Source organism: Schistocerca gregaria, chromosome 8, assembly GCF_023897955.1.
Source record: "Schistocerca gregaria isolate iqSchGreg1 chromosome 8, iqSchGreg1.2, whole genome shotgun sequence".
Taxonomy (NCBI): domain Eukaryota; kingdom Metazoa; phylum Arthropoda; class Insecta; order Orthoptera; family Acrididae; genus Schistocerca; species Schistocerca gregaria.
Genome location: NC_064927.1, coordinates 477,177,211 through 477,197,915, shown reverse-complemented (window position 1 = coordinate 477,197,915; position 20,705 = coordinate 477,177,211). Strand labels below are relative to the sequence as shown.

Sequence of the window (20,705 nt, the reverse complement as noted above, 5' to 3'; positions counted from 1 at the left end):
TGGTGGCACAGATACTGTTCCTCACCATGGCTCCATACAACGAAGGTATTATTGGCGTATCTGCACAACAACTTACGTTTAAAGGTACCAAGTCCAGCGCCTGTGTTACGAAATGTTCCACGAAGAAGTTGGCCACCACTGCACTAAACGGACAACCCACACGAACGAGTTCCTGCTGTTAGTAGATGTTGCCATTCCACATGAAATAGCCCTTAGTGAGATATAAATGATTTCTAGCGGGGAAATGGAATTGATATAATGCGGAGATTCATTGACTGGAACTTAGGTAAGCAAAGAAACAACATCAAAGCTGACAAGAAAGTTGACCAGTGTTTAAGAATCTCACACGCAGCAACAGACAAGAAGACGAAGTCTCCATAGCATGACACTTCCCATGTGTATTAAAACAACGTCTCTAGCTAAATTTCAACTGGTTTACAATAGAGTGTAATTAAAACAATCTGACAAGAGAAAGAAGTATATAACGTTGAAATAGTACAAAGTAATATCTACCCCTGCGGTAATAAGAACGAATGAATCCAGGACTTAGAATTACAAAATGAGGGATACAGTCGTCTGAAACGAGAGTTTTAAGCATAGTCATTGAAATCAGTGGGGCAACAAGCACTTAACAATTTTAACGGAGGAAAATTTCGTGTAAGGCTATAATGTGTGAATGGAAAAGTAGGGTAAAGATGCATAAGTTGACCAGAACATGACTAGAGAATGTAAGAAGGGAGTATAATTAAAGAAGTAATTCATTTTAAACTAAATGGAAAAAGACATTTAGGTCGGCCGAGAAACACATGGCGTTAGAGGAAATGAAGTACAAACATACATTTTTTACTGTACACAAATCTTAACATCGTTACAGTTTCCAAATGGATTCTGTAACTGGGCTAATTTTTGTTACTATCTGATATCCGCTTTTTGACGTAACTCTTGACCGCCACTTCACACGCCATTCTTTAAGCGCTGCGCCAGCGCAACATGCGGCGTTCTTAAGTCATGCTTCTCAGAATTCGGAGCTAGCTACGAGAGCCTTTGTGCGAAAACAACAAAACGAGTTCTGCACCGTAAAACTGGAGGATGAGAGGCAAACCACATCGTGATAGCGACTTGTCGCTCCCACCTTCGTCCTCCCTGATTCTTCGTTGAGGCGACAAAAAAGCACTCCGAGGCCAGCATCAGCTGCCGAATGCATATAAGAGAACAGACGCCATGAGAGGAAGACACACACGGCCCTCGCTGTCGTATATCCTCGTCCAGCCAACATGAACGCCGTAAGTATGCGAAAGTTTGCGGATGCTACCGCTCAGCTTAGGGAACCACTCTGGTAGATGTAGATGTAGATGGTTTTGTCTACATAGTACCTCATATGGCACATCCTTTTTTAATGAGAACTTACAAACGCGTAAAAATTACGTATTCTCTAATGCCAACTTTCAAAAGAGCTATTACCAATTTTTTGTAAAGTGTTTCATGTCTCAGTACATACGGAATTCGAGTCTGTCCAAATGGTCCCTTTTCTCGTTTAGAGGCCTTTTGAGACCTCTACGTATACTGCACTGTAGAAATATTTCCTCGCCTGCAGCTAACCCATTTCTTCACAAAATATGTTGCGAGAACTACACACATTTTCGCAACATTTCCAAATGGCCTGTTCTACACTCTGATGCAAACTAAATTGACCTGTCAGGCTCCTAGCAGGGCTCTACTTGTCTAGTCTACATCTGATTATCTGTTTTGGTTTCATATCATATCGGTTCATCTACATCTACATCATCTATAGCTACATCATCTACATCTACATCACGCTCCGTAAGCCATCTAATGGTGTGTGGCGGAGGGTACTTTCGGTATCACTATCTGATCCCTCCAACCATGACCACTCGCGAATAGTGCGTGGGAAGAATGATTGTCGGTAAGCCTCGGTATTGTCTCTAATTTCTCGAATTTTCTCCTCGTGGTCAATACGCGAGATGTACGTTAGGGGAAGTAATATGTTGTCTGATCCCTCCTGAAAAGTGCTGCCCCAAAATTTCAATAGTAAAGCTCTCCGTGATGAGTAACACCTCTCTTGTATCGTCTGCTAGTGGAGTTTGTTTAGCACCTCTGTAACATTCTCTCGCCAGCTAAACGACACCGTGACGAAATGCGCCGCTCTTCGTTCGATCCTCTCTACCTCCTCCATCAGTCCTCCCTGATACGGATCCCAGCTACATGAACCATACTCAAGAATCTGACAGACAAGCGCCTTATAAACCACTTATTTCGTGGAAGAGTTACATGTCCTGAAGATTCTTCCGATGCATTTGAGTCCGATGTCTGCGTTTCCCACTATCTGTTTCATTCCACATAAGGTCGTTCGGGATAGTTACGCGTAGATAATTTAGGGCAGACGCTGTCTCAAGCTGTTTGTCATCGATAGTGTAGCTGAACAGTAATGGATTTCTTTTGCTATGTATACGCATTATCCTACATTTATTTACGTTCAGGGTCAACTGCCAGAATCCGCACCATTCATCAATTCTCTGCACTTCGTTCTGAAAATTCATACTATCTTCTGGCGTTGCTACTTTGGTGTATTCAACAGCGTCATATGCGAATAGCCTTACACAGCATCCAACACTTCCTACTGGATCATTTATATATATTGTAAACAGCAACGGTCCTATCACACTTCCCTATGATACTCCGGATATTACCTTTACATCTGTCGATATAGTTCCTTTAAGAGTGACGTGATGAGTTCTATCTGCAAGAAAGTCTTGGAATCCAATCGAAGGTCCGCTCCGGTACTCCGTAACCTCGTTTTTTTCCCCATTAAACGGCAATTCAGGACGGTGTCAAATGCCTTAGTGAAATTTTTCCACTGCGCTGTGGAACTCATGAAGGAACACAGCGAGATGAGTTTCGTAGGATCTCTGTTTGCGGAATACATGTTGATTTTTATAGAGGAGATGTTGATCTTCCAAAATGTCATAGTTCTTGAGCATAAAACTTCTCCCGTAATTCTACAACAAATTGACGTCAACGATATATTGTGTGGATTTGTCTCACGGCCTTTCTCAAAAACGGGAATGGCCGGCGCTGTTTTTCCATTTGTTTGGTACCTTTCGCTGCTCAAGGTATCTACGATAAATTACTGCTTGGTGGGGAGCACGTTCTTCCGCATAATCCTTACAGACCCTCTTAGGTATGTCATCTGGTCCTGACGCCATTCCACTACCAAGCGATTTGAGCTTCTTTTCAGTTCCGCGATCGCTTATCTCAAAATCTGCAGTTTCCACGTTCGTACGACGATTTAAAGAAGGGGCACTGCTATGATTTGTCGTGGTGAAACAACTTTGGAAGACCGAATTTAGTATTTCGGCCTTCTCTTTGTTACCTTCCGTTTCGATACCGTTGTGGCCGCTGAGAGAATGAACATATAATTTTGGCCCACTTACTGATTTTACATACGATCAAATCTCTTAGGGTTTTTACTCAGTTCGGTTGACAACGTCCCACTTTCAAAATCATTGAGCGCTTTTCTTATTGCTTTCCTTACGCTCATTTTTTATTCGTTCAGCTTTGGTTTGTCAGTTAGATTTTTACTACCCGTGAGTCTGAGAACAAATGCTCTTTGCCGGCCGTAGTGGCCGAGCGGTTCTAGAGGCTTCAGTCTGGAACCACGCGAACGGTACGGTCGCAGGTTCAAATCCTGCCACGGTCATGGATGTGTGTGATGTCCCTAGGTCAGTTAGGTTTAAGTAGTTCTAAGTTCTAGGGGACTGATGATCTCAGAAGTTAAGTCTCATAGTGCTCAGAGCCATTTGAACCATTGGAAGTGCTCTTTGTATAGATGGCGATTTTCTGATACGGCTATTAAACCTTGGTTGATCTTTCCCATCCTTCAAAACTTTACCCGGAACATGCTTGTCTAGGGCATATTGAACGACGCCTTTGAATTTTTTCAATTTGTTCTCCACATCTTCGTCCTCATCACTGAATATTTTATGCTGACTGATGATATATTCTGAAATTTCTATCCTGTCACCATTGTTGAGCAAATATACACTCCTGGAAATTGAAATAAGAACACCGTGAATTCATTGTCCCAGGAAGGGGAAACTTTATTGACACATTCCTGGGGTCAGATAAATCACATGATCACACTGACAGAACCACAGGCACATAGACACAGGCAACAGAGCATGCACAATGTCGGCACTAGTACAGTGTATATCCACCTTTCGCAGCAATGCAGGCTGCTATTCTCCCATGGAGACGATCGGAGAGATGCTGGATGTAGTCCTGTGGAACGGCTTGCCATGCCATTTCCACCTGGCCCCTCAGTTGGACCAGCGTTCGTGTTGGACGTGCAGACCGCGTGAGACGACGCTTCATCCAGTCCCAAACATGCTCAATGGGGGACAGATCCGGAGATCTTGCTGGCCAGGGTAGTTGACTTACTCCTTCTGGAGCACGTTGGGTGGCACAGGATACATGCGGACGTGCATTGTCCTGTTGGAACAGCAAGTTCCCTTGCCGGTCTAGGAATGGTAGAACGATGGGTTCGATGACCGTTTGGATGTACCGTGCACTATTCAGTGTCCCCTCGACGAACACCAGAGGTGTACGGCCAGTGTAGGAGATTGCTCCCCACACCATGATGCCGGGTGTTGGCCCTGTGTGCCTCGGTCGTATGCAGTCCTGATTGTGGCGCTCACCTGCACGGCGCCAAACACGCATACGACCATCATTGGCACCAAGGCAGAAGCGACTCTCATCGCTGAAGACGACACGTCTCCATTCGTCCCTCCATTCACGCCTGTCGCGACACCACTGGAGGCGGGCTGCACGATGTTGGGGCGTGAGCGGAAGACGGCCTAACGGTGTGCGGGACTGTACCCCAACTTCATGGAGACGGTTGCGAATGGTCCTCGCCTATACCCCAGGAGCAACAGTGTCCCTAATTTGCTGGGAAGTGGCGGTGCGCTCCCCTACGGCACTGCGTAGGATCCTACGGTCTTGGCGTGCATCCGTGCGTCGCTGCGGTCCGGTCCCAGGTCGACGGGCACGTACACCTTCCGCCGACCACTGGCGACAACATCGATGTACTGTGGAGACCTCACGCCCCACGTGTTGAGCAATTCGGCGGTACGTCCACCGGGCCTCCCGCATGCCCACTATACGCCCTCGCTACCAGTGTTGAAGACTGCTATGGAGCTCCGTATGCCACGGCAAACTGGCTGACACTGACGGCGGCGGTGCACAAATGCTGCGCAGCTAGCGCCATTCGACGGCCAACACCGCGGTTCCTGGTGTGTCCGCTGTGCCGTGCGTGTGATCATTGCTTGTACAGCCCTCTCGCAGTGTCCGGAGCAAGTATGGTGGGTCTGACACACCGGTGTCAATGTGTTCTTTTTTCCATTTCCAGGAGTGCATCTTCCTACTTTTCTTAACATACCTTGTGGTAAAATACCAGTGGTCACAGGTGTGAGAGGGATGTCTTTTTTAGGATAGGGAAGGGGGGGGGGGGGGGTAGAAAACGAGTTTTAAGAGAAATTGGCAGACACACTCAGATTGAGAAAATAGATGAACAGGAGTCAGATTTTGGCATACAGCCACCATTTAAACAATGATTAACAGAAAGTAATCAGAAACTGCCAGTTCATCTTCACCAAAGCAGTTATAATCCCAATAGTATGCAGTATCAGTTATCTTTATTACACCAGAACATTCCGGGACTCAGAAATAAAGTTGATGAACTACTCATTTGTATCGATGAAATGAATTCATCTACCCAATTGACATAATCTGCCTCTCTTAACATCAAGTGACCACTGATATTTCAAGATTTACGCTAGCTTCCTACTTCTGCAGAGTAGATATGGATGGAGGAGTAGTTGCCACATTTATTAAAAACTGCCATAAATTCAAGAATATTGACATTAATAAATTCTGTTTAGAGCAGCATCTAGAAGCATGTGCAACAGAAGTATAGTACCATAACAGATCCTATATAATAGCAACTATTTACCGAACAATTGCAGGAAACTATAATCAATTCATAAATTATCTAGAAGTTCTTTTGGGTTATTTAACAGTAAGAAACAAACTAATTTTGATTGCAGGTGACTTTAATACAGATTTTGTAATTCAATCTTCCAGTAAACATTTACTACAGTCAGTAATGTTGTTTTTCGATCTAACTCACACTGTAAACTTTCCAACTAGGATCACTAAATACTCAAGGACAGCCATTGCTAACATTTTTATAGACAAATCAAAGGAAAAAAATCATATCATAAAACCTGTAATAAATGGACTATCAGATCATGACATGCAGCTCCTTGTTTTAGATGTAAATTCGAAGCAAATTATCAAGACTGCTAAATCTGAGTACAGGAGAGTATTCAATCATCCAAAAATTGAGTGTTTTAGAAAACTGCTCAAAGATATGAACTGGGAAGATGTTTATAGTGCTCATGACATGAATACAAAACATAACACATTCTTGAAGAATGCCAGTACCATGTTTGAAAACTGTTTTCCTCTAAAAGTTACTCAAATTAAAAAGAAGTCTATAATTAAACCATGGATCACACAAGGAATAAAGATTTCCTGTAAGACAAAAAGAAAAGTGTATTTGTCGACCAAGAATAGCTTCAATGCTGATGATTTACCTAAATACAACGAATACTGTAAAATATTAAAAAAAGTAATTCAGACATCTAAACAAATACACTACGAGAAGTAGACAGCAATGTCAGGGAACAAAATAAAAATAATATGGGATATGGTGAAAGAGGAGACTGGTAGGACCAGAAAGGAACAGGAGCAAATAGCACTAAGGGCAGATGACACGTTAGTAACCGATGGGCATAGTGTGACAAATCTACTTAACAAGTACTTTATATCCGTTACTGATAGAATGGGATTGTCAGGATCAGTAAATAATGCCCTTGATTATCTAAAACTAGCCTTTACAAATAGCTTCAGGTGCATGAATATGTCACTCACTCCTCCAAAAGAAATAACTTCCATAATAAAATCTTTAAAAACAAAGCATTCTAGTGGTTAAGATGAAATATCAACAAAGTTATTTAATACATGTTCTTGTGAGTTTAGTACAATTCTAAGTTACTTGTGTAACCAGTCAATTATAACTGGGACATTTCCTGACTGGCTGAAATATGCAGATGTTAAGCCTCTATTCAAGAAAGGGGATAAAGAGATACCGTCAAAGTACAGACCGATTTCACTTCTGCCAGCATTCTAAAAATTTTTGGAAAAAGTAATGCACAGGCAGCTTCTCAACCATCTGACCACAAATAACATATTATCAAGAACACTGTTTGGATTTCTGAAGGGTTCTGATATCGAAAAGGCTATTTACACCTACAGTGAAAATGTACTTAATTCATTAAATAACAAGTTACAAGCAGCAGGTATTTTCAGTGATTTGTCAAAGGCATTCGATTGTGTAAACCGCAACATCCTTTTAAATAAATTAGAATTCTATGGTGTTACGGGCAGTGCTGCAAAATGGTTCAATTCATACCTCACTAACAGGAAAAAGAGGGTGTCAGTGCAAGGGACTAGTGAATTAAGTCATCAGTCATCATCAGAATGGGAAGAAATTGTGGTTTCCCACAAGGATCCATCTTAGGGCCATTGCTTTTTCTTGTGTACATTAATGATCTCTCATCAGTTACACTGCCAGAAGCAGAGTTTGTTTTGTTTGCAGATGACACGAGTACTGCAATAAATAACATGTCGAGTGTAGTTCTAGAACAATCTATTAATGATATTTTCATGGATATTAATAAATGGTTTAAAGCCAACTCAATGACATTAAACTTCAAAAAGACTCACTATATGCAATTCAGAACCTGTAAGAGGTTTCCACCCAGCATATGCATAAAGTACGAAGAAGAGCAGATAGAAGAGGGTGACAGTCTTAAATTGCTGGGATTACAACTTGATAATAAATTAAGTTGGGAGGAGCACACCACAGAACTGCAGAAACGCCTTAACAAATCTGTATTTGCACTTCGAGTATCAGCAGACATAGGCGACATAAAAGTGAAAAAGCTTGCATACATTGTCTACTTTCATGTCATATGGTATAATATTTTGGGGTAACTCTTCAAGTCAAACAAACGTTTTCAGAGTCCAAAAGCGAGTAATACGTATTATTTGTGGAGTAAACTCACTGACGTCTTGTAGAAAATGGGTATACTGAGTACTGCCTCTCAGTAAATTTCCTCCTTAATGAAATTTGTTCTAAATAATATATCTCTTTTTCCAACAAACAGCTCAGTTCATACATACAATACCAGGAACAAAAATGATCTGCACAAGGACTTAAAAGCACTTACTTTAGTTCAAAAAGGGGTCCACTACTCAGGAACACTCATCTTCAACAATTTTCCAGCAAACATAAAAAATTTAGTTACAAATAGAGATCAGTTTAAAAGGAGCCTGAAAGACTTACTAGTGGCCAACTCCTTCTACTCCATTGAAGAATTTTTTAATAGAAACAAATGATGTTTTGTATATATTCATACTATTAGTATTGTTATTTCAGTTTTAAAAAAGAGTGACGTGTTCCACATCCACGAGGATCTCTTCAACACACATCTATGGAACGAAAAACTAATCTAATCTAATCTAATCTAATCTAATCTTGTAGGACCCATCGTGATAGACGCTGTCACAGATTTATGATCACTGATACCTCCCTCCACGTTAACTGATTGGATACGTTCAGGTCTGTTTGTTGCCAGGAGGTCTAAGACGTTACCCTCACGAGCTGGTTCTCGAACTATTTGCTCAAGGTAATTTTCGGACAAGACATCCAGAATAATGCCACACGATTCTCTGTCTCTGGCTCCCAATGTGTACCTAGCAAGTTGAAGTCACCCCCTATTACAACAGCATGATCAGGAAAATTACAAGTGATATTCTGCAAGTTCTGTCCGAAGCGCTCTACAACTACAGATCCTGACCCAGGTGCTCTGTAACGGCTTCCATTCACCATTTTTGACCGTTATTTGATACTCAGTTTCACTCAGATTAATTCCCATTCGGAATCCGTGACTATCTCGCCAGATATTATCGAATACTTTACTGCAATAAACACGCCGACAACATTGGCGACTAGCCTATCCTTACGACCTACTTTCCAGTCTGAACTTTTGATTTCGTTGTCATTGACGTCTGGCTTCAACCAGGTCTGTTTTCCCAATACTATCTGTGCATTATAACCTTCAGTAAGCGATACTAATTCTGGAAACTTTCCCTGGATGCTCCTGCAGGTTACTAAAATCATATTAATCTTTTCTATCTCTGATCTACGAGGAACAAGATTCTCTGCGGTCGCTGTGGCTGATTTAACAGGCAAATCGTCTTAGCTCCCAAGGGGGGGGGGGGGGGGTTCCTCTAACCTAAAAAAGACCCATGTGCACACCACACATACTTCTCTACCCTAGTAGCCGCTTCCTGTGTGTAGTGCACGCCTCATTTGTTAAGGGGAACCCTATAATTCTGTACCCGAGAGTGGAGGTCGAGGAATCCGCATCAGATACGGTCGCAGAGGCGTCTGAGGCTCTGGTTTGGATCTTCCACTCTTCTTCAAACCAGACGACAGCGATAAACCTTGGGTACGATGCTACAAAGACAGCTTAGCCTGCACCCTGCGTGCGATGCTAGGTTACGTCACCAAAGGAGCGAGGATGGCGTCAGAACTCAAGCGGCAGGCGTCATTCGTGCAGAAATTTGCCACTACATGCAACCAACCGGTTACGCTCAGTGCGCACGATAGGCTCTGGAACGGCCTCCTCCTGATCACGGACGATACCAGACATACCGAACGCACACTGGAATTCTTTCCCGCCTTGCCTGCTATATCCATGAGTTCCCTCGCCCGCCATTAGTTCTGGCATGGTAGCGTCTGCACCAATGGTATCTGATATGGGATCGAGCCTCATTGTTTCAGCCTCAGAATAAGGTTCGAAAATACCAAGCCTACTGCAGTACTTAATAATAATTATACATTGTGCAAGAACACAAATTCTATCAATAAAAATCAATTAGGAACTCTAAGCACTCCCTTGTGTAACAAGAAGAAAAACAAGATCAAGTATACAAAACTAAATAAATTTAACACTATTTAATATTAGGTTCGTATGTTTGGTAGACTAAATATACCTCTCTATCTCACTCGGCAGTCATCTTGGATCTAAGTTCAGCACTAAAGGAAATGCATTAATTTTTACCATCCACAGCAATCGTATAATTTTAACCAGTCACTTGGAGTGTTTCTAGGCATAAATCATTTTCGCAGTAATGTTAATGCATGTAATATTTTAATATGTGCGTCAGAGATTGAAATTTCTACGTATCCCTGAAGGGGACTTTTTTACTGTGAATTCCACATTACTCGAAGTATACCTGAGATAGCTGCTGACGCAAATTCATAGTCTGTGCAATCAATTTTGAGATATTCCATGTCATTTTCAAAATAACTAAAATGATTATGGCCTAACGCCAAGTTTACGACCAGGTCATTGCTGGCAGTACATAAGCTCTGATTGGGGAAGGGCAGCGAAGGAATTTTAATGTGTTTACTTCAAAAGACGCATCCCGACGAATGCCCTAAGTGATTTTATGAAACCTATTGAAAAGATGACTCTGGATATCTGGACGCTAGTTTGAACTGCGATGTAAGGGTCTCACCCACTGCGCCACCTCCTGGGCCAGGTCGACCTATAAACTTCGCATGAGCTTTCGAACACTCTGAACGGTGTAAGATGGCGTTTTAATGTGATTAGTATAGGCGCTACTCCTATTATGGCTGCTATCAGATTACAAAAGTCCATACTTGGAGCACGTATGTAGCACAGGTTGTTATCAATAACCCAAAAGTGAATGACAATGTTTTATCATAAAGAGTAAATTTTATCTGACACTCCACTATGGTTTAAATGATATATTCGGATCATAATTTTCATACTCCACTAACTTTGTGATTGATTTTAAAACCATTTAAATGACTTACAGTGAGGTAATTATTTACACCTGGGCAGTACTGCATCTAAGTCTTTGATGGATGTCAGATGTTATGTTGAAATATCGTCTATTGTATGAACGACGAAAGATGAAATTTCTTTTTCCACACAGGCTGAGCTGCAAGTAATGTGAATGGCAGGCTTGAGTTCATCGGTAGGAGAGACAGTAACAGAAATCATGAAACATTTTATCTGACAGATAGTCGATCAAACATGTTGTACAGTTCATACAAACCTACTTCGACCATTTTATGTTACATTTTTCAGGGCAGATACTAAGATACACTTGATCGCCAAACATATTGATCGTAGGGATGAAATAAAGCATCAATACTGACAGCATCACAAGGTTTAAATGGAGTTTTTATGATGCGCAATAAAATCCTGCAGGCTCATGTTCCAATAACTATGCTTAACAGCAACTGTGTCCAAGGTTGTTTCTTAATGACTTTACTCACTAAAAATATTTTCCTATTTCAAACAAACATATCACAATAGAGAACTCCATATTACAAATAAGAAGTTATAATGCCATTTTCTTTTGTAGAGAAGAGTGTCCATTACTAAGGAAAACACATATTCAATAACTAGACTGTGGCCATAAGAAGTTTAACCATTAATGAAGTTGAGTTTTAGAGGACAGTACATCGTTTCACTTCACTGCTGAATTTCTAAGTACACCCAAATGATGTGTATATATTACTAATATTGTTGTTTGCCTGCGTAACAGTACAGTCTGACTTCTGTACAAATGTTGCCCAGTAATGCTATTATTTGTAACAAGCACTGTGTATCAAAATTATTAGAGATAAGCTTATATTTCTGAGTATGAATTTTATATCGATGTCATAATCGCCTATAAAAACATTTTGTATCTTTTGTTAAAAGAAAAACGAAAAGTGATGTGCAGTCCTTTTGCATTCTAGATGGTCAGTGCTGGAAGGTTGTGTCAGTCCTTTATAATAAATTGTTTGGAAAATAATAAAAATTTTAAGTCAAGTGTGACTTCATTTTTGTAGCTGAGTGCATTACCCTATCGTTTGTACACAGTTAAGCATTGTACACTACAGACATTTCATCATTTGTAAGACAATCCACAGACTGCGTTTTTAGTGAAGTCTGAATGCAGTACTATTATTATTGTTGTTATTATTACTTTTATCGTTATTATTATTATGCAAACTCTTTTCATTGATAATTATCAACAGCATTATCTTACATCACTGTGTTTGCTACGTGTCAATTAGGTCATCTGGGACAGTACCTGAACTCACATTAAATAAAGAAAGAATTATTTCATGCCATAATAACAGCATATGGTTCAATGCATTCTCTCTAATTTTTTTAAGTATGTATTTCTTCTTCTGCTGGCAGTGTGATGCGTTCTCTTTCACCAACATTTTTACCTTCTTATTCAGATTTAAAGTCGCAAAAAAAAAACATTGTAGGTAGAAGAATTAATTTGCACATTGTAAATAAATCTTTTAAAAATGATTTTTCAATATGATAATACTTGGCTACAACATCCTTTGGCGTATCATTTGCACCTCAGTATAGTGAACATTTAGACGTTTTACGACAACGTATTTGGTATATTGAAATGGATATTTGGTTTAAATTTTCTTGAAGTATTTTACATCCACTTGGATTTTGTGAAAGGCAGATTAGCATATTTATTTTACTGAGTATATATATATATATATATATATATATATATATATATATATATATATATATATATATGCATTGAGGAGTCTTGTTTACTTCTGACATGTTTGGCATTGTGGAGGATCTCCTCACTTTACATATATTGGACTGATAAATGTATTTAATCTAATGTATGTATTTAAAACATTTATATGACACATAACTACATATTTACATTACAAGGGGGAATATGAAAAGTATTATGTAGTTGTATGAAGCCTTAGATACATAAAATGAAGAACACTCAAAAACCGATACTCAAAAACCAACTGAAAAATTGTCCCAATGAAAACGTTTTACTACGCAGGCCATGCTTGGTACAGGTCGTGCAGCAGCAAAGCGTTATTATCTCCAGAAAGCTTGAGAAGTACATGTATTTACTCTGATTAGTAATAACGGAACGTCGCTAATGTATCTCATTGGAGATGCTGTAGATGAAGTTTGTCGTGTAATACATCACACAGAAGTGGACAGGCCGAAATAACTATCACATTCTACCCTCGAATAGAAATGGAGGACAATAATTCCATAGAACACGAAATAATAGCCTCTGGGACACATTTCGTTATGACATGTTTAGTATAGACATAGAAGTAGGAGTGTAATGAAACATCATGAAAGATGTCTTATTTTGTATAGAGAAACATTTTTGTTTGGACACTAATCATAGAACAATTGTCATTCGGGATGCACACTGGAACCAGAAGAGATAGGACGATACAATGGTGTCACATAACGGCTGAAAGGTTTTGTGATATGTGGTGCTTCACAGACAATGAAGTTCAGTCGAACAAAATTTTCTTGTTTAGGATTAATCCCACTTCAAATCAAATAAAAAGTCGTTTGGCGTCCAAGACATAACTTTTTTCAGTTTCAACATCTCTCATAAATACATCCCCTATGCGCATAAATGCTGCAATTTTTTTAATTTGTTGATTAATTGTCTCACGCAAGGACCATCTCACAATTATATAAGAAAAATCATGGCAATGAACCTGAAATAAACATCTCAAAACATACACAAGTGTGCTGTAAGAGAGTAGGACCGGTGGTCAGACAGGTGGATTAGTTGCGGATGATGAAGGAACTATCGGGCAATTTGTCTAGAATGATTTAAAGAAACCAAAGGAAACCTACGTGAGGATGACCAGACATATCAAATTCACCCTCCCTAACAAAAGGTAATTTAACAGCTCTATTGCTTCATTTGGTTAGACCATAATGTATACTTTTATTTGATTTACACACAAATTGCATCACATAACATGTAATGTAAAACATTGTTTTGCTCTTCATTGTTAATCTTGGGTCTTCTTTGATTCTTCCACTCGTATGCTTTAATCTTGTAACGCAATGGAAATGTTTCATTAAGGAGATACCGCTTTCATACATATGAGACGACCGTTATCTGAAAGTGAAATATGATACACAGAGAAAAACACTACACTGTAAGTAATAACAATATAAATGACTAGATATAACAGTATATGGCTGTATATTATAGTAACATAAGTGACCTGAAGGAATTTTCATCAAGTAATCTTTTTAAACAGTGGAAAAGTCAGCTCTCTCACAGGACAAGAGTACATTCATTTAGACGTTATTTGAAATTTAGAAAGGAAAAAATGCAGTGAGTAAGATTGGCAGGATCACTTAATGTTTTGTGTATGTATTTTCTCTCAAATGTGCATGTCAGTGTGTTATAACATTTGAACAGAACCTTTCATGTTGCTTTTCATTAAGGAAACTTTATCAGCATCATCTGTCATGAAGTTTTCCTTTGCCATCACTACACTTCATCACTGCTAATTCCTTAATTCTGCTATTGTGATACGACTTTTAGCATCTTGGATCGTAATCTCATACCTCCCTTTGATCTTTGAGTTTACTTTCTGTTACTGTGGACAAACTGCCATTTGATGGTGATCTCACCTGCCATTCTGTTGAGTTCCATCACTGCCCAGTGTGAGCAGGCTTTAAGACTGTTGTTGTTGGTCTGCAGGTGTTCACCATGGTGATGCTCAGTGTGGTGGCCGCTGTCAGCGCCGCTGCAGAGCCCACCACAGCCAACCCCTGCAGCCCACAACAGAATGAACCACCCAAAGCCACAGCCAACATAGGTGTTTATGGCGTGAATTTTGGCTCCAGGACGGTCATCCCCAGAACCAGCCCCTCTCAGCATCAGAAGAAAGGAAAGCCTGTGGCCATAGGCAACATCGGAGTGTATGGTGTGAATTTCGGCGCCAACAGCTTCAGGCCCACTGTGAATGTAAACAACACAAGCTACCCTCTGCGTGGCACCTACCATTCTGGATATGTTATACCCAGAACCAGCCACTCTCAGCCACAGAAGAAAGGGAAGCCTGTGGCCATAGGCAACATCGGAGTGAATGGTGTGAATTTCGGCGCCAACAGCTTCAGGCCCACTGTGAATGTAAACAATACAAGCTACCCTCTGCGTGGCACCTACCATTCTGGATATGTCAGCCCCAGAACCAGCTCTTCTCAGCCACAGAAGAAAGGAAAGCCTGTGGCCATAGGCCACATCGGAGTGTATGGTGTGAATTTCGGCGCCAACAGCTTCAGGCCCACTGTGAATGTAAACAACACCAGCTACCCTCGGAGTGGCATATACCATTCTGGATATGTACCCAGTACTGAATATCCTTCTGTCAAGAAACCGATCTTCACGTAATCCCCTGGAGGCAACCCCAACATCTACGTGTTTGCTTTCGACTCTCTGCAAGTGATGCCATCAATATCTGTATTAGTGAGCTCCCAGGTGATCTACCAAAGGAACAGTTCTATGATGTCTTCTTCAGTTATCTGTCTTAAGGGATGTCCAGTTTGCGTGAATAAAATCGGATCAGTCGCATAATTATCAAAAGTTTTTCATTTTTTCTGTATCTCACTCCCAAGGAAGATCATTTTGCCGACATTTTCCTGAATTACATACTCTGATTTTAAAACAAGTGTAAATCTTAATGACACGAACAACTCTTATATTAAGAGTGTTTATCGATTTTCTTTTGACAGGAAAATGTGGCACGTACTCTGCGTGCACATCTATGTATGTATGTCTGCTCACAGCCACAAATACATGACAAAACAAACAGAGAGAGACAGACAGACAGACAGACAGACAGAGAGAGAGAGAGGGGGGAGAGGGAGAGAGAGAGCAAGGAATCAGAAACAGAGGAATAAAGAGAAAGAAAAGAAAAAGGTAGTAGGAAAGAAATAGAGAATTAGCTCTGTGCACATGTTAAAAAATTAGGAAACGGGGTGATGGAGAAAAAAGAGAGTCATAGAAGCAAAGAAAGAGAAACGTGGAGAGAAATAAAAGAATGGTGAGTGGCGGAGAGCAGTGGAGGGGATGGAGTGCACAAGAAAGGATAAACATGAAGGAAGAGAAAAAGGTAGCTAAATGCAGGGAGAAAATGAAGTAGCACGTCTTTGTACACCGAAATTATCAGAGATTGATCAGCACTGAGCAGCAACTTCGGTAACAGGAAACGTGTTTCTGGACTCAAAGTTCATCCTTCACTCACTAATTACCGAATTATAAGGGCGTTATCGTTCACTTGAAGTCCTCTGGACTAGAGTTCCTTTCACTGTAACGAATGTTTAAGGAACCATAGAAATAATTTAGAAAGTGGTACCGTGAATCATTTTTAGTTTTAAATGTGAATAAAAACAAGTGATCAGATTTCGGAGCATTAGATTATGCCTTAATCAGATACCAGCCTCGTTTTATGCTTCCCCTCTGTGAATTATATTTAAATCAGTATCTCTACTTCTTTTACACTAAATATGTTGCTAACTCTTTGTTCATAGACTTAGCAGTGGAAATGCACTTCCTAAATGTGTGTAAGTGTGTAGCAAGTTTCGTCATCTGCTGTATTCCAAAAGAATAGCTCGGATTTGCATGAAATTTCATGTTATTTTTAAATTTCCCAAAACTCTATATTTACATGGAAATAAAATTATAAATATGTAGGTTACGCAGAAGATATTCTCCAGTCAGTGGAGCGTATTCTTCCAGATACACGAAGAATTACACCATCTCGTTTTTAGGAAACTAATCCCACTGTTTGCCAGTTAAGTTGCAGTTATATTCAGGCAACATCTTTCAGCTCAGTTGTGAATCATTATTAATTACAATCGTGAGTATAAGTACACGTTCCAGTCACTAATAGTTGAAGAACATTACGATGCTGTAGCAAAACATATTATAAAAACAATCATAGAAACATATGGTGTACCCATATACAGAACATGAGAACATGAGATCCAGCCAAGAGGGAAACCGTATTATCTCAGAATACATACACTACAGTTAAACAATGCCATGGTTAGGGAAAACAGTTTGTACATGTTATCAGGTATAGTGACTAACACGAATATATACATCAACTGATCCTATATCATCAGTTGGTATGAATAAGTTGACAATCGATATACCCTTAAGCTCCTCTCAAACTACTCTCTACTAGTAACTAAACTATCTACCGTTGGTGGAAAGCTATTGAATATGTGAGTATTTGACTAATAATTTTCATGAGAGTTATTTCTAGTTATTTCTGACTAGTACTAGAATCATCAAGTAAGGTACTGTAACTGAGGCATAGGCGCGTCATATACAATGTTGTTGTTGCTGTTGTTGTCTTCAGTCCTGAGTCTAGTTTGATGTAGCTCTCCATGCTGCTCTATCCTATGCAAGCTTCTTCATCTCCCAGTACCTACTGCAACCTACATCCTTCTGAATCTGCTTAGTGTATTCATCTCTTGGTCTCCCTTTACGATATTTACCCTCCACACTGCCCTCCAATACTAAATTGGCGATCCCTTCATGGACATGTCCTACCAACCGATGTCTTCTTCTGGTCAAGTTGTGCCACAAACTTGTCTTCTCCCCAATCCTATTCAATACTTCCTCATTAGTTATGTGATCTACCCATCTAATCTTCAGCATTCTTCTGTAGCACCACATTTCGAAACCTTCTATTCTCTTCTTGTCCGAGCTATTTATCTTCCATGTTTCACTTCCATATATGGCTATATTCGATACAAATACTTTCAGAAATGACGTCCTGACACTTAAATCTATACTCGATGTTACAAATTTCTCTTTTTCAGAAGCGCTTTCCTTGCCATTGCCAGGCAACATTTTATATCCTCTCTACTTCGACCATCATCAGTTATTTTGCTCCCTAAATAGCAAATTTCCTTTACTACTGTTATTTCCTAATCTGATTCCCTCAGCATCACCCGACTTCATTCGACTACATTCCATTATCCTCGTTTTGCTTTTGTTGATGTTCATCTTATATCCTCCTTTCAAGACACTGTCCATTACATTCAACTGCTCTTCGAAGTCCTTTGCTGTCTCTGAGAGAATTACAAAGTCATCGGCGAACCTCAAAGTTTTTATTTCTTCTCCATGCATTTTAATACGTACTCCGAATTTTTCTTTTGTTTCCTTTACTGCTTGCTCAATATACAGATTGAATAACATCAGGGAGAGGCTACAACCCTGTCATACTCCCTTCCCATCCACTGCTTCCCTTTCATGTCCCTCGACTCTTATAACTCCCATCTGCTTTCTGTACAAATTGTAAATAGCCTTTCGCTCCCTGTATTTTACCCCTGCCACCTTTAGAATGTGAAAGAGAGTATTCCAGTCAACATTGTCAAAAGCTTTCTGTAAGTCTACAAATGCTAGCAACGTAGGTTTGCCTTTCCTTAATCTTTCTTCTAAGATAAGTCGTTAGGTCAGTATTGCCTCACGTGTTCCAGTATTTCTACGGAATCCAAACTGATCTTCCCCGAGGTCGGATTTTACTAGTTTCTCCATTCGTCTGTAAATAATTCGTGTTAGTATTATGCAGCTGTTGCTTATTAAACAGATTGTTCGGTAATTTTCACATCTGTCAACACCTGCTTTCTTTGGGATTGGAATTATTATATTCTTCTTGAAGTCTGAGGGTATTTCACCTGTTTCATACATCTTGCTCACCAGATGGTAGAGTTTTGTCAGGACTGGCTCTCCCAAGACCGTCAGTAGTTCCAATGGAATGTTGTCTACTCCGGGGGCCTTTTTTCAACTCAGGTCTTTCAGTGCTCTGTCAAACTCTTCACGCAGTATCATATCTCCCATTTCATCTTCATCTACATCCTCTTCCATTTCCATTATATTGTCCTCAAGTGCATCGCCCTTGAACAGACCCTCTATACACTCCTTCCACCTTTCTGCTTTCCCTTCTTTGCTTAGAACTCGGTTTCCATCTGAGCTCTTGATATTCATTCAAGTGGTTCTCTTTTCTCCAAAGGTCTCTCTAATTTTTCTGTAGGCAGTATCTATCTTACCCCTAGTGAGATAAGTCTCTACATCCTTACATTTGTCCTCTAGCCATCCCTGCTCAGCCATTTTGCACTTCCTGGCGATCACATTTTTGAGACGTTTGTATTCCTTTTTGCCTGCTTCATTTACTGCATTTTTACATTTTCTCCTTTCATCAATTAAATTCAACATTTCTTCTGTTAGCCAAGGATTTCTACTAGCCCTCGTCTTTTTACCTACTTGATCCTCTACTGCCTTCACTACTTCATCGCTCAAAGCTACCCATTCTTCTGCTTCTGTATTTCTTTCCCCCATTTCTGTCAATTATTCCCTTATGCTCTCCCAGAAACATTGTGCAACCTCTGGTTCTTTCAGTTTATCCAGGTCCCACCTCCTTAAATTCCCACCTTTTTGCAGTTTCTTCAGTTTTAATCTACAGTTCATAACCATTAGCTTGTGGTCAGAGTCCACATCTGCCCCTGGAAATGTCGTACAGTTTAAAACCTTGTTCCTAAATCTCTGTCTTACCGTTATATAATCTATCTGATACCTTTTAGTATCTCCAGGGTTCTTCCATGTATACAACCTTCTTTTATGATTCTTAAACCAAGTGTTAGCTATGATTAAGTTGTGCTCTGTGCCAAATTCAACCAGGCGGCTTCCTCTTTCATTTCTTTTCCCGAATCCATATTCACCTACTATGTTTCCTTCTCTCCCTTTTCCGACACTCGAATTCCAGTCACCCATGACTATTAAATTTTCGGCTCCTTCACTATCTGAATAATTTCTTTTATTTCATCATATATTTCTTCAATTTCTTCGTCATCTGCACAGCTAGTTGGCATATAAACTTGTACTACTGTAGTAGGTGTGGGCTTCGTATCTATCTTGGCCACAATAATGCTTTCACTATGCTGTTTGTAGTAGCTTACCCGCATTCCTATTCTCCTATTCATTATTAAACCTATTCCTGCATTACCCCTATTTGATTTTGTGTTTATAACCCTGTAGTCACCTGACCAGAAATCTTGTTCCTCCTGCCACCGAACTTCACTAATTCCCACTATATCTAACTTCAGCCTATCCATTTCCCTTTTTAAATTTTCTAACCTACCTGCCCGATTAAGGGATCTGACATTCCACGCTCCGATCCGTAGAACGCCAGTTTTCGTTCTCCTGATAACGGCATCCTCTTGAGTAGTCCCCGCCCGAAGATACTAATGGGGGACTATTTTACCTCCGGAATATTTTACCCAAGAGGACGCCATTATCATTTAATCATACAGTAAAACTGCATGCCCTCGGTAAAAATTACAGCCGTAGTTTTCCCTTCCTTTCAGCCGTTCGCAGTACTAGCACAACAAGGCCGTTTTGGTTATTGTTACAAGGGCAGATCAGTCAATCATCCAGACTGTTGCCCCTGCAACTACTGAAAAGGCTGCTGCCCCTCTTCAGGAACCACACGTTTGTCTGGCCTCTCAACAGATACCCCTCCGTTGCGGTTGTACATACGGTACGGCTACCTGTATCGCTGAGGCACGCAAGCCTCCCCACCAACGGCAAGGTCAATGGTTCATGGGGGGGTCAAATACACT

At 40.3% G+C, this 20,705-nt stretch overlaps 1 protein-coding gene across 1 annotated transcript; it reads left to right on the top strand.

The window, feature by feature from the left end:
• The first annotated feature begins 1,233 nt into the window (after positions 1 to 1,233).
• On the top strand, positions 1,234 to 15,651 carry LOC126284622 (uncharacterized). The gene is made up of 2 exons (XM_049983691.1): positions 1,234 to 1,283; positions 14,773 to 15,651. Exons 1-2 carry the CDS (start codon positions 1,275 to 1,277, stop codon positions 15,463 to 15,465), a joined length of 702 nt encoding a protein of 233 aa, XP_049839648.1. The 5' UTR covers positions 1,234 to 1,274; the 3' UTR covers positions 15,466 to 15,651.
• Positions 15,652 to 20,705: the final 5,054 nt, after the last annotated feature.